Source organism: Aptenodytes forsteri, unplaced genomic scaffold (genome assembly GCF_000699145.1).
Source record: "Aptenodytes forsteri isolate BGI_AS27 unplaced genomic scaffold, ASM69914v1 Scaffold111, whole genome shotgun sequence".
Lineage (NCBI taxonomy): Eukaryota > Metazoa > Chordata > Aves > Sphenisciformes > Spheniscidae > Aptenodytes > Aptenodytes forsteri.
Genome location: NW_008794710.1, coordinates 1,428,885 through 1,442,271, shown reverse-complemented (window position 1 = coordinate 1,442,271; position 13,387 = coordinate 1,428,885). Strand labels below are relative to the sequence as shown.

At 39.1% G+C, this 13,387-nt stretch overlaps 1 protein-coding gene across 1 annotated transcript in view; it reads right to left on the bottom strand.

Annotated features, from left to right (window-relative positions):
- The window catches only part of EVC2 (EvC ciliary complex subunit 2), an 84,748-nt gene that overhangs the window by 68,324 nt on the left and 3,037 nt on the right, over window positions 1-13,387 (bottom strand). Inside the window, exons 3-5 of the mRNA XM_019470623.1 lie at window positions 7,526-7,686; window positions 6,930-7,016; window positions 2,060-2,266 (exon numbers count right to left, since the gene is read on the bottom strand). Of these exons, the coding sequence (XP_019326168.1) occupies window positions 2,060-2,266; window positions 6,930-7,016; window positions 7,526-7,686 (455 nt within the window). The remainder of the gene's footprint in view (window positions 1-2,059; window positions 2,267-6,929; window positions 7,017-7,525; window positions 7,687-13,387) is intronic.

Below are 13,387 nucleotides of genomic sequence, written 5' to 3'. Positions count from 1 at the left end.
CACCCAACAGTGTAGATGAAGCAGGTGAGGTACATCTGCCAGTGCAATAGTGGCCTCTAAGTAATTGTGTCTGCATTTTCTTAAACAGAGCAGTAGCTACACTGACTTGAAAACAACCCAGTACAGTTGCACATCTTTCTTTACACAAGAAGACCGGGTGTGAATGTCTGAAGAGTGGAGCACCCAGCTGTGCTCAGCTGCAGTTACAGTTGTTTGCAAAATTTGAAAAGCAAGTTCAATATGAATAAAACATCTGAGGAGCTCTTTAGGTTCCCCTTTGGACTGTGCTTCCTCACCAGCAAAAGCGCTCTCCTAGGAACGAAGCTGCAATAAGCTCACAACACTGACTTCAAGGGAATTTAGCAGAGGAGGCCTACGTCCAGAGACCAGAGAGGAGGGATATGGGTAGATTTGCTGTGTCCCAGGAAATTTTCTCCCTGGGGAAGGGGGAAGGCTTGGGACAGCACTGGAGCTTTTCCTTTCTGACACAGCAGATGCCGCACATCCAGTGTAGACAGTTCCTGGCCACATGAGCCCAGCAACATCCTTTGTATCTGCTGCCTCTAAGAACTCCAGCAAATTTGGCCCAGGATCTGGAAACTGCATTAAACGATGCCTCAAGCTACTGAAAGGCATCAGGTTTTGACCGATACTAAAACTCAACATGAGATATTTAAAAATAATTTTTTTTATAAAATGGACAGCCTACATTATAACCACTAACTGGTTGGTTCTCCTCCCGTTGAAACCAAAGAGAAATCTGACTGAGATTTCAGCTGGATTTTGATTCACAGTGCACTGCAGCACTGAAAAATTATTATGGCTAACATGCAGCATGACAGTACATAGGCCAGTGTAGGCAGAGCCCTTCTGTCCAGCCCTAGTGGCAAAGTATGGGCTGAGTCCAGGACTGACATAGTAATGACCAAACCTTAAACTATGCATAAATCTGTTTTGCTGGATTTTCTTCCACTTCAGTATTCTTCATGCTGATTCGTGCAATGTATACAGGCTGGAAAAGCTAGCTTCAGTTCCAGATTCAGTAATTATAAATAAATTAACTGCTCCAACTTGGTTTACTGGATCAGCTATGCAAGCCATTTTTCTGTTCTTTCTCAGGGATCATTCTTTCTTAGGAAACTCTGTTGAGAGCCAGCAATTCCTTTATGTTTTCAAAAAAAACAGTCCTGTAATCAGTACCACTACTCACACTGCTGTTATTAGAAATGGAGTCTGGCTATCCATCTGCAATCAGACAGCAGCCCCAGGTCTACTTATTTCCCTTTCCTATTTGGAAATCTTTCACCAGTAAAACACTGTCGTAACCCTACATACTTCAACCATAAACAGGTATCACCGAACACTTCCGAAGCTCCAAGAGAAATATCATGACTCTCAAAAGCAAGCTGCTAATTTTCTATGTGCTTGTGCTTAGGAAAAAGGAGAAGAAGAAATCAAGAACGGTAAAATTTTATGAATGTGCAATGATCCAACTGCTATCAAAGGAACAGACTGACTCCAAGAGTGGAACAGGTTTCTCTCTCTATTACTTGCTTTGATTTTATAATTTGCTCAGTCTGGGGAGAACAGATACTGAGAAGAGCTGCCTTATTTCTGATGAATCATCTTGCCTGCTTGCATGGCCTTTTGCAATTCCAGTGCACCTCAATACCTCAGCAAGCCAATCTGCCACGCTTGGCTAAAGAAGGAAGACTCGTCAGATATGATGAAAATGGCTTGTGCAGCAGCTTTTAAAAATATCCAAAATGAACAAAATACTATCATGACAGATTCTGTTTCATTTTGATGGCAGCGACTTTTACAGAGTATAGGGGCTCACTTCTGGGCCTGGGAGATCAGAAGCAGTTCAAAGGTGGGAGTCAAAATGTGAGTTAATACAATTGTAAACTGCAGCACAAAACCTCTCCCAGAGTTTTTCACCTGTATTAACTGATAATCGGAGAATTTACACCACCATAAATAATAAATAAATGAATAAATAAATAAATAAATTATGTGATTTGAACAGATGTTCTTCCACACATGTAATCAGAGGTACTTCCCTGCAGATTTTGTTACCTTGCAAGAATCTTTTCCTGTAAATCTGTATGCCATCTGTGGTCTCATTACCACTGTTTTTTTGAACATGTAGACCAGTGATATTGTCCAGGAGGATAAGATCTGTAACATTTGTTGAAAGCAGCATGTTGGTGTTATTAATCAGAAGTGTAATGTATGCAGTTTGAGGGTCATGTTCAACATCCACCTGAAAACAGAAATATTAGTATTAATGGTGCAAAATGGCAGTATGTGCATCTTAACAGCAAAATTCATAGTCTTGATTACCAACAAAAGTTCATTATATGTGTAAACTTATTTTCTGAAGGCATCCTGAGTGACCTGCAAATGGCAGTACACTCAGTTTGATCTCAAACTCCCAAGGGGATTTAAATTTTTGGTATGTCAAGTTGCTGCTTGGAGACAAAGGGACAGAAAGCCAGAAGTTGGAAACCCAGCTCATGCAGAGCCAGAAGTGAAAACAAGAATCTGAATATCCCCATGATACCTCATACAATACAGAACTGGATCATAACTTTATAACAACAGTCTGGAAAATTCTTAACTTTGAACTTCTGTACCACGAGGATGTTTTTTTTGCAAGCTGCCCTGGCTGCAAATTCATTCTCTCCATGCAGTTTTGGTCTCTATTTCCCTTTTTCCGCAGCAACCACACTCTCCGAAGGGTGCCGGCTGCCTCGATTCGCCGTACCCATGGGAGGGCTGATGGAGCCACCAGTGGACTTGGAGTTCACGGCTCTGCTTCCTGTTAGCGGTGAAGTTCATAAGCTAATCACCAATCCCTAGCAACACACACTCACATGATTTTAATTATTTATTCCATTAGGCCGTTAACTCTTATTGAGTAATTATACCCTCTAAATGAAATTACTTCAAGCACAGAGTTGCTCACTGACCTCTCACCTTCCAAATCGCCTTCCCCTATAACCCATATTAAACCAGAATTGTCTAAAACTTTATCAGGTCTATAATATGCTGGCCTATAGTATAGCCATGATGGTATATCAGGCTTCTAATAATGACAGCAAATTAACACTTATTTAACTAACGAAAGTATGATTCAGGCCGAGTCTTTCTCTTTTTTCCTCCTCCTTTTTAGGAAATGTCTACTCTCTATCTGGACACTAGCAAATATAACTAACAAAGCAGTCCCCACAGAAATTAGGTCCAAAAATATGAATTGTGACAGACTTCAGAAATCACACCAGGGTTCATGGCAGCCACAGGGTTCGACATATATAGTTATAATTTCATTGTGCACTATTGATCTCTGTATTTCATACTAATTCAGTATAGAAACAGATTACAGTTTTAGGATAACTTATGAATCAAGGAAAAGAAACAGTTTATTGAAATTATTATTGCTTAGTTTGCATTTTTCTATTTAAGTGACAATAATTAAAGTACATTTGAATAAATCTGTTTATATAACTAACTCTCTTTGGTATACCACATTAAATTTTCCAATTTTATTACAGCAAGTTCAACCTCAATTGTATTAAACAAATTTTATGGAGGAAAAAACCCACCTATTTATTGTACCAGATTCTGCAAATAATTGTCAGCACGTATAAAAATACACTTAATCATATTTGTGAGAAAAGCACTACCAATTTCATATTTTTGTATATCAATTATACCCCAACATTTATGAGACTTAAAATCACCAAATATTAAAAATATGATGTATTTTGGGCAGATTTTCTCTCTCCTGGTTTCTGAACTGGCATGATGCAGTCAACGTGCCTTTCAACCTTTCCTGCACAGTCACAAAGGCTAGAAACTTGCTTTAAAAAGCACAAACAAAATGAAACAGGAAAAAAAGCCTCAAAGCCACTTAAAGAAAATCCAAAGCCATAAAGCAGAGACCCTGATGCAATTACCAAAACAAGAAAACACACCTTGAAAGATTCAAGGTTCAAACTGCACGAGTTAATACTGTATTATGCTCCACAGTAAGCGTGGATGGGCTAGTGCAGACTAACATGTATGCACCAGCAAAAGAGGGACCTGGGGAAACAGGGGGAAATAGAAAAACTTCCCCCCCCTTCATTTTCCCATACCTTTCCCTTGCTCTTCTGTGAGATGAAGGCAAAAAATAAGGATTTCAGGGTCTCTTCCTGTGCTTCTAATCAGGCACAAATATATTCCTTTACATTTGGGGAGAGGGGATGTAAACAGTAATTTAGATTAATTCCTAAAATAAAACAGGCAGAGCAAGTAGCATGTGTATATTCACAGGTACGTGGGGGAATATGGCAGCATTAGTCCTCTCCTTCCCCTAGGCAGGAGGTTTAATGCACACTCCCACACACTGTTCATTCTCCTTCTCCAACCAATTTTGCATTTTCTCTTCGTTTTGTTTCGTTTAATAAAATTCTTAATTCAGTGACTAAACAAAGCAACCCTTCAGAGGTATCCCAACCATACCGCCTATCTCCTACCACAACCTTCCTCAGGTGGCCAAAAGGTCACATTTGTTGCATTTCTGATTAATATTAAATACATGCTTTGTATTCTTTATTTTTGACTGGCAGTCAGTTTTAAGCTAAATTGCAAAGGGATTGAAAGAATTTGGATTTTTTTTCCTGATAGCACTGGAGAAAGCAGCAGATAAGAATCAAGCAGCAGGGAAGCTCTTGGGTTTGACATGTCCAAGAAAGAACCTCCTCCATACACTGCTGCCATTGGGATCAGCAGCTACTGGGTATCTCCTTTAAGTTGCTCCTCTAATTTGCCTGAAGTTGTTTTTTCTTGCTTTTGGAGCAGATGATTATGCTGCCAACCATCTACAGGAACCAAACCCAATGGCAGTCGCTGATGATGCATAAGTGCGTACTCCATTTTCTCTCTGCTGCTGAAGCACACTGTGTGTGTCATCACCCCCTGCAAGCCATGTCACTTCAGGTACCTGGGAGAGCAGAGTGAAAGAACCACAGCAAGAGCAAGGACATGCTAGGAGAAAAGAGAGGAGGAAGGAATTGCCATGGAAGTGGAAGTAACAGAGGATCTTTGGGAATAAGTTAAAACAACCAGAAACAGGAAAGGAGGAAAAAAATGAAGGATCGTAGATGATCTGCAATGCAAGAATGCTTAAGAGGTTGAGAAACGAGACGCGTAAATGTGTTAAAAGCCAAACAGTCAAATTTAAAGATTTACTTCAGCTCTGCCAAAGATTATTGTCATTATGAAGTATTATTACAGAAAAGTTCATGTCATACTATGGAATGAAGCTCCTAAAGGACCACATTTCTGGAAAGAAGGGAGGGACTGGGCGCTGGAAGCATAGGTATGATTTAAACACCCCAGTTTCAGTAAGGGTATTTCTGCGATAAGGTGTTGGAAAAATCCTGACTCCAAGAAGTAAACGTATGTCATCTCCATGGTCTGAGGAGCCACTCATGGTAGGAGGAGGAAAATGTGCAAAATTCACTTTTTTCCATTTAAAACAGCTAAAGACCACCATATGGCCAGTCTGTCTCTTAGCAGGAAAGCATCTGTTCAGACAAATTAGGATTTAAGTAGATGACAAGGTAAGCAAAGGAAAATAAAATGTGAACTGCATTTGAAGGTGGAAGACAATCACATACAATTGTATAGTTTTCAGTAATTTACAACTAATAGCACTGCAAAATTATTTTCTGATAATCCCAGCATCTACAACAGAGTAACTTTGATCTTGTACAGCAGGATTGCAGAATTTTTAATGAGCATGTGTGAGGCTGTGCTACGAATAGCAGAAAAAAACAACATGTAACTGTCTCAAATTCTCTTTCTGAGAGGCTCTAATATAAAAATTGGCAATTTACAGCTGGAAAAGCGGAAGATTCTGTGTTATGGCTTATGTCTGAAATGCTCACTATTCAGCCTCATTAATTATGATATGCCGCCATTTCAATAACAACATTATAGGTAATTAGTGCCATGAGATGTGACGCATATTCATTCTTCTCTATGCAAATGATCTGGTGCAGGTTATAATGTCACCTCTTCTGTACTGGTTACTGAATCCTCTACCCTCATATGCAGCATTTCAGTGGCTAAATTCAGATTTGTCTTAAAGTTGGATGTGCTTTCTCTCTCCAAGGGACAGGGAAGATGAACTGTCTCTAATTATAAAAATTCAGACTTGCTTCATCCAGTGTAAAAAAAAACCCGGGGGAAAAAAAAAAGAAAGGAAAAATAACAGTCTAGGTAAATCTATGCCACATAAAGTAAAAATAAAATGGAAGGTTTAAAATTTCCTTATGATAGGGAGGTCTTTGCTCCTCATAAGCATTTTACACAAGTTAAATGAAACCTTTTTTTCATTAAATACTGTGTTGTAGCTGAGTCCCACTGAATATGCAGACTATGACACACTAGCTCTTCTATGGCTGTGTGATAGGATGCCCAAAGACACAATGGGCATCACGGGGCTCAGTGCCCCATCCTTCAAAAGGAGTCTATACTTGACACAGGTAGGGCACCCATGGTTGAGCCAGGAGAGTATCTCAGAAGGCCTATCTCATCCTCTAAAGAAGTTTGTCTCTATCTCTACCCAGCCTTGTGGCTGATTTCTAGAGTTCACTGGGCTTTGCCCATTTATAGTTTTACAAATTCACACTGAAGTATTTACTTTGACCACAATCCAAAATCCCCTGAAGTCTGAGAGAAGATTTTACCGACTTCCTTCAGTTTTGAATCAACATTGCAAAACTGTGCCTCTTACAGAGGGTGCAAATATCTTAACATCAAAATGGACTTTCTCCCAAATACTCAGCATGGGCACAATTCTGTTTTCACTTTTTAAAGGACATTTGGGTACAAACTTCCTACTAAATTAACAAGAGAAATGTAAGAAAACTTACCACACCACATTTCTGAAGGGTTATTCCAAATCCAGACGACACTGATATATTGGACACATCTTCAGGCTGTGGAGGAAGTGGAAAAGTCTACATAGAGTGTGAAAATATCGTAATTCACAAACTGCAGCCCAAGTTAAATTATGTAAATAATGAGAAAAAAAAATTAGGGGTATTAATTGCCTTCAAATTTAAGAGCTTTGTTATCCCAATAGTTAATCCTTTTTTCTAGTCCAAATTTATATGAACTACTTACTCCCACAAGTAATTATTAGCATCTTTATTGATGTATTCATCTTCTGGCTATCACAATTCCCTAACAAAATACACTACGCACAAAGTTCATCAGACTATACAGATCTGTTTTATTACTGTCTATCAGAATTTACACAGCAATCACATAGCTGTATCTGTCACAATAATTCTTTGGAAGTCTCACAACTAGCTGGTGTTGCTGAAGCCATCTCAAGTGAACATAATCACCCAAGAGAGAATTAGAAATGTACTAATTGGGCAGTAAATTCCCAGCAGCGTTCACTTTTGATATAATTGCTACAATCCTTACAAATATTAGAAGTGGCAAACCATCTTTTACTGACCAGTTGGCGGTTAACAGAAGACTCTCGTTTGAACAAAATCTTCTTTGTCCATGAGGGTATCAAAGCAAACAGTGAATGGCTCCACTGATCATCCGAGGCTGCAGAAGTCAAGAGCCGGTGAGGGGCTTCACTTGCTTGAATGACCAGAGGTAAGGGCATTGCTGAAAACCAAGGCAACGCTCTGCATTAGAGCTAAATCCGGCTCCCGGGCGGCAGCTGCTTGGTGCAGGTTCCAGCCAGGGATGGGGCTCGTGGTACCTGGTGCTCTGTGTGCACACAGCAACCACTACGCTCTCCCTCAAAGCACTTGAAATCAATACAGGTAACAGAGACATGAGGCCAGACAGGAAACACAGACGGGATTTGCCCCACAAAACCCAGAAAGAGTTAGAACAAAACTGTTTCCTACCTAGGGAACTCACATATACCCCGCAGAAAACTTCTTGCCATTGAAATATAAAATACCTAATACATGAATAAAAGGTTTCAGCCTTAAATCAACTGTTAATATTTTCAGCACAAAGAAATTTTCAGCAAAGCATAAATAATTGAAGCACTGAGTGCCCTCAGTGCTAAGGGTATTCTGCTGCAAAGATACAGTCTGCCAATTAACCATTAACCACGTCAATACATATTCAGAACAAAAATACTTCTCAGTTGAGTAAGGGTCTCAGTTACATTTCAGCTGAATTGGAGTGCCATCAAATCAAATGTTCCTCAATTTAGTAATTAGCAATATAAATGCCAGCTTATACTCTTACATTTTTCTGAAAGATTAGTCCATAATATCACGCAAAATTACAAGAACAGTTTTGAAATCACTTTCATCTACTAAAGTAAAAGCACCTATGACATTAATAAAAGGAGCTTATACTAAAAATCAATAATTTAATATACTAAATTGTCAAAAGGTAAAGCTGACTAAATAGCAATAATTTAATATACTAAATTGTCAAAAGGTAAAGCTGCTGAATGAAGAGAAAAAAAGTCATTAAAATTTCAAAATGATAGTTAGCTATGTTCAAAGAAGTTTTTTTTCATTCTTTGCATAATAGTTCTCATTTATTACTTATTTTGAAATCCCGTATTTTAATAATTAGCAATATATATTAATATGAACAAAAACTGTTACTGAAAAGCAAAGATTTTTGGAAAATTACATTTTTCTATAAAGTTTTCATTTTAAAAAATCCTATTATATGTTAATGAAATATGAAAAGCTGAAGATACTAAAATCCCATTAATATGAGAAGCAGCATTTTTTTGAAAAGACACTGCTTTGAATGAAGAGATATAGAAGAACAATATAGAGAAATACTGTTAGCTGTAAATATAAAAGACATGCACAGAGCATTCAGAATTGCACCCTTAAAAGGAGGTCCTATAAAGGGCCTTGAAGCATTGATGCACATGAATCACTGAAAAGATTTCTGTTAACATAACGGATGAGCAGGACACAGTCCTGCTGCTTACAGAACCCAGATGGACATGTGCACCTTGGGGAGCTTCACTGTATTCCCATGCTGGAATAGCATGCTTTTTATTTGGGAGGGAGTGGTTTATATTGGACCAAACTGTGGATATATGGGGCCAGGAAAAGCTAGTTGTTTATATTTTATGATCAGTTTTAATTCACTTCTCTAAGTTTTACTGAAATACTTAAACCACTGTTAAACAATGCAAGATTCAGACTAATTTAGGGACTGTAAAAATAACAAGGTAAACTTGGTGAGAACAGCAATATGTATAATTACAATACCAAATGTCTGCATATCTCTGGGGTTGGAATTTTTTCAGGGTAGTCATGCATGGCATATTTCCATTTCAAGACTAAGCAACAGCCCAAATCACTCAGGATGACGCCAGTGCTGAACTGTAAGTGCAGTGCAGACCTGCTAGCTACCAGTCTGAGCCCACCTGGCCATGGCACTCCCCAGCAGATCCAAGTATCATACTATACCCCACCTCCAATGGCTCTAAACCTATGTTCTGACTACTGAATCAAGCCTCTTCGCAGTTTTGTATAGATATATCCAAACACTGAAAAAGATTCATTTTACAGTTACTGTGTCTCTCATATATTAATGTAATTGCCATCCCATTCCTACGGAGGTGGAGCACCAATTCTCCTTTTTGTTTTCTTGCCAGACTACAGGAGACACACTTTCCTTTGTAGTAAACAGAAACCCTGATTGAAGACATGGAGCTTCTTTGTAGGGCTTCGTAAAGAGTCAGAAGTCAAAATGTATGGGCTGGGTTGAGCAACTACTGCCTTAAAAGTGCTTCTTATTTAGCAGATCGTTTCCTTCTGTCTTTTGGATGAGGGAGGTCAGCCAACAAGAAGGGGGTAATTGCTTCTTAAAATCTATTTTGTTCTTGTGCCCTATGCAGCATGACATCTCCATCAGCACACCCACAGCTGCACTTTTCATGTGAAAGGAAATCCTGATACTCCCCTCTGGACAGTATCAAGTCCACAGTAACCAATTTAATTAACTGATCATGTTCTTTGACTGTGAATAAATCTCTGGATTACTAATTACACAGATGAGTCTGTTTTCAAGTTATGCTTTGTCATCACTTACAATCCCAAGGTAATGTGCCCAGCTCCCAGCAGAAGTCTCCAGGCACGTTATTTGGCTGCTCCATCATCGGTAATTGGAGGTTGGGGATTTTGCAGGTTCTTGACATTATGTTAAGCAGCCTCAACGTTGATGATGATTACAAGGATACTTCTGCAAATTCACTTGTATCTTCCCAGCACTCAGTGGAAGGTTTTGCTTAAATAGATTCAATCAGTGTGATGTATGTCTATACAGCAACATGTGCCACTGCCTTCCTCCAGATCTCTTCTCATCCTTCCTATTAATTTTTGACAATATAGGCTGTTTTATAATACCCTGGTTTTCTTTGCGAGTAAAGCAGCACTTTTTTATCTCATTATTTTTTGTAGTATTGACTGTCAGTTAAATAAAATAACTTCTTCCTGATCCACACATATTTAACTGTCACTAGAACATTATACAGCTCAGTCCAGCTGACCTACAAGAACATAACTGCTTTTCCACATAACTTGCTGCATACTCTTAACATCAAGACAACATAATTGTATTTATCAATTCACCTGCTGTCTCTTTTCAGATAAAGTCCTAGATGGACTGTAGATGGCTGATGATGGCTGGACGTTGAGTATCTGAGAAAGGATGGTACAGGCATAACACATTCTATGGTTTTCACATCTATTCTAGATTTCCATTTTTTTTCCAAAAAAATTGGTTTTTTTTACAAATAGATTCACCTGAGGTTGGAAAATAATAATACTTGACTCCTGAGGCCTTTCACTAACAAGCATCGAGCTTTCTTTTGGATACCCTGCTGCTCAGAAGTGCAAGTGCACCATTGCCAGTGCCCCTTCAGAGGTGCACCCCAATTCTGACACCGACTCTGCGGTCTCCTTGTTCCTTCCACTCTCTTTCTTCTTACAGCTTCAATCTTTGCCATTTTTCTGGCTGTTTTCAGAAAAGCCATTATCAGAGCTGCATGGTCTTCGCTTCCATTAGTTTCTAAATGGTAACTATTCCCACTCCTTTTCAAAAGGGAAACTTTGCAAAGCAGGGGAACAGTTTCAGCTTTACACACAGCCCAGACAGCTCCCTCTCAGCTGGGCTTGCCAGGCTGCCACCAGGCACTCCCGAAGTACAACGCCTCAGGCCAAAACACTTCCCAGCAAGCAAACCAGCAGAGCATGAGGCTTAACCTGGGGCTTTCCTGCAAACATCTCCAAAGAGGCCAAGTGAAACAGTTCATCAAAGGCAGGCAGTAATTTCACTTTCTTTTGAGATGTGAGACAGTATCACCATCTTTAAGACGAAATTTTGTTTTGTTTTCCTTAATTAAACATTCCACATTTTTACAAGGTATTATCAAGTTGTTAAATATTTTATCTTACTTTTAATTAGCACGTTACTAAAATGTTTTCCCATGATTTAATCCTCCATAAACCCAATATAAACAGATACGCCAGAACCCTGTCTTAAACTGCATATTCCCAGCTAATTACCAGTGCTGGTAGGGCAACTTTGTATTGAATTACAAAATGAAAACATGAAAGTAAGTATTAATATAGCTGAAACAGCTGGAAGATTGGTGTAACGTTTTACCACTCACGTTACTATAGCATTCACTCAGTCCCACATATGCGCAGTGCCACAACAATATGAAATGACAAATGCACAGTTGATCAGAACAATGATCTCCGCTATTTAATGCTGTTCAATTTTATTTGCTATTCTCCCCAGGTAGTCATTTGCCACTCCTCAGCTTTGTGCACTATTGCTTTGGGTGGTGACCTTTTGCTCTTTTGGACCTCCAGCAGCCACACTCAAGGCACACGCAATACACTTAGGAAGGAGAGCTCGCCACTCTCAGCTCTCACTGCATTCGCTTGCTGCTCAGGGTGTGCAAATACAGAGAGGATCCAACCTGGTACAAAATGCACCTACCGTGTGGAGACTGTGGCAACAGTGGGTCTGTGTTCATACAGGCTGAGGGTGGAAGGATGGGTATCTAAAAGAAACTGTCCTATGTTTGTGGTCAGCGTACTGTCCTTTGCTAAGAAATTAGTTTTGTGTAATGACAGGGACCTTCAATGCTAAAGCACAAGCCTTTACCACTGGACTAAACGGGCTGAGTCCTGAACATGTTAGTGGCACAGATGGACCGCCATTAGAAGGGTAGGTATAACACTATAGTGCCTTACTTGTTCTTGACAGAAGTTAAGGTGAAGGTTATTCTTGGCCATGGCAATTGAATAGGACGATACAAAATTAAAATAGTCTTACAATAGGTTTGCAGCAAAGACTCCAGTATGTCCTTAAGGCTCCCGTACCTTTACAACACATCCTAACTTGCCAAATTACAGTAGGAAAGTGAAGACTGACAAGTTTGTGAAATGCCAAGTTCAGAATTAAAAATCATCTGACACTGAGAGGAAAAAAAAGCAATTTATCTAAGACAGTCATTCTAATTCTTAGCTCTCGAGGGCTGCATATTTCAAGTCCCACATCTGCAGTCTGATATGCTTTCCCCCAGAATTTATCAGCAAAGCTTTGAATAATCTTGCTTTATTTCAGTGGGGAAGAAAAGAGTTAAATATACTTGTTTACCACATTTTTGTTGTTCTGAATTATTCCCTGTCCTGAAAACCATCCAGGATACAAGATCCAATTTGGAGTCCTTTCAATTACACACAACAAGGAACAGGCAAAGGTAGTAATTTACTGTATTTCAGTTTTGAATGTTGCCATTAGCTTTTCTTGTTATAAAGTCACAGAAACTAGACAAAACAAATCTACTTTCCAGACCTGTTTTGAGTAAGTCAGAGCAGACTCCAACATAACTCTCAAAAATCCATTGTGTTCCCCAACCACAGGGCTATTCCGGGATTGCTTTTCCTCATCTTATCCAGAAACAACTCGAAAAAGCTTCCAACAGAAACCCTGAGATCAGTGTGCTGCCACAAACCGTTTCACTTCAGCAGACTGCCATTATCAATGACAAAGGTTTTATGCAGAAGTTCCCATCTCACTGCTTTCATTGAGAACTTCTTCAGTAAAAAATGAAGTGTCTAGTACCTTAATTAAGCAAACCACTAAAAACTTAGCTTTAAATATGTTAAAGATTCATGTTTATTAGAATGGGACAATTCTCAGTTATAAAATCAAGCATACAATTCAGTGCTTGTAGCAGCCCCTCGTTTAACACATATATTTATCTACTAACAAAATTGCAGCGTTTCATAGAATCATTTAGGTTGGAAAAGACCTTTAAGATCATTGAGTCCAACCGTAAACCTAACACTGC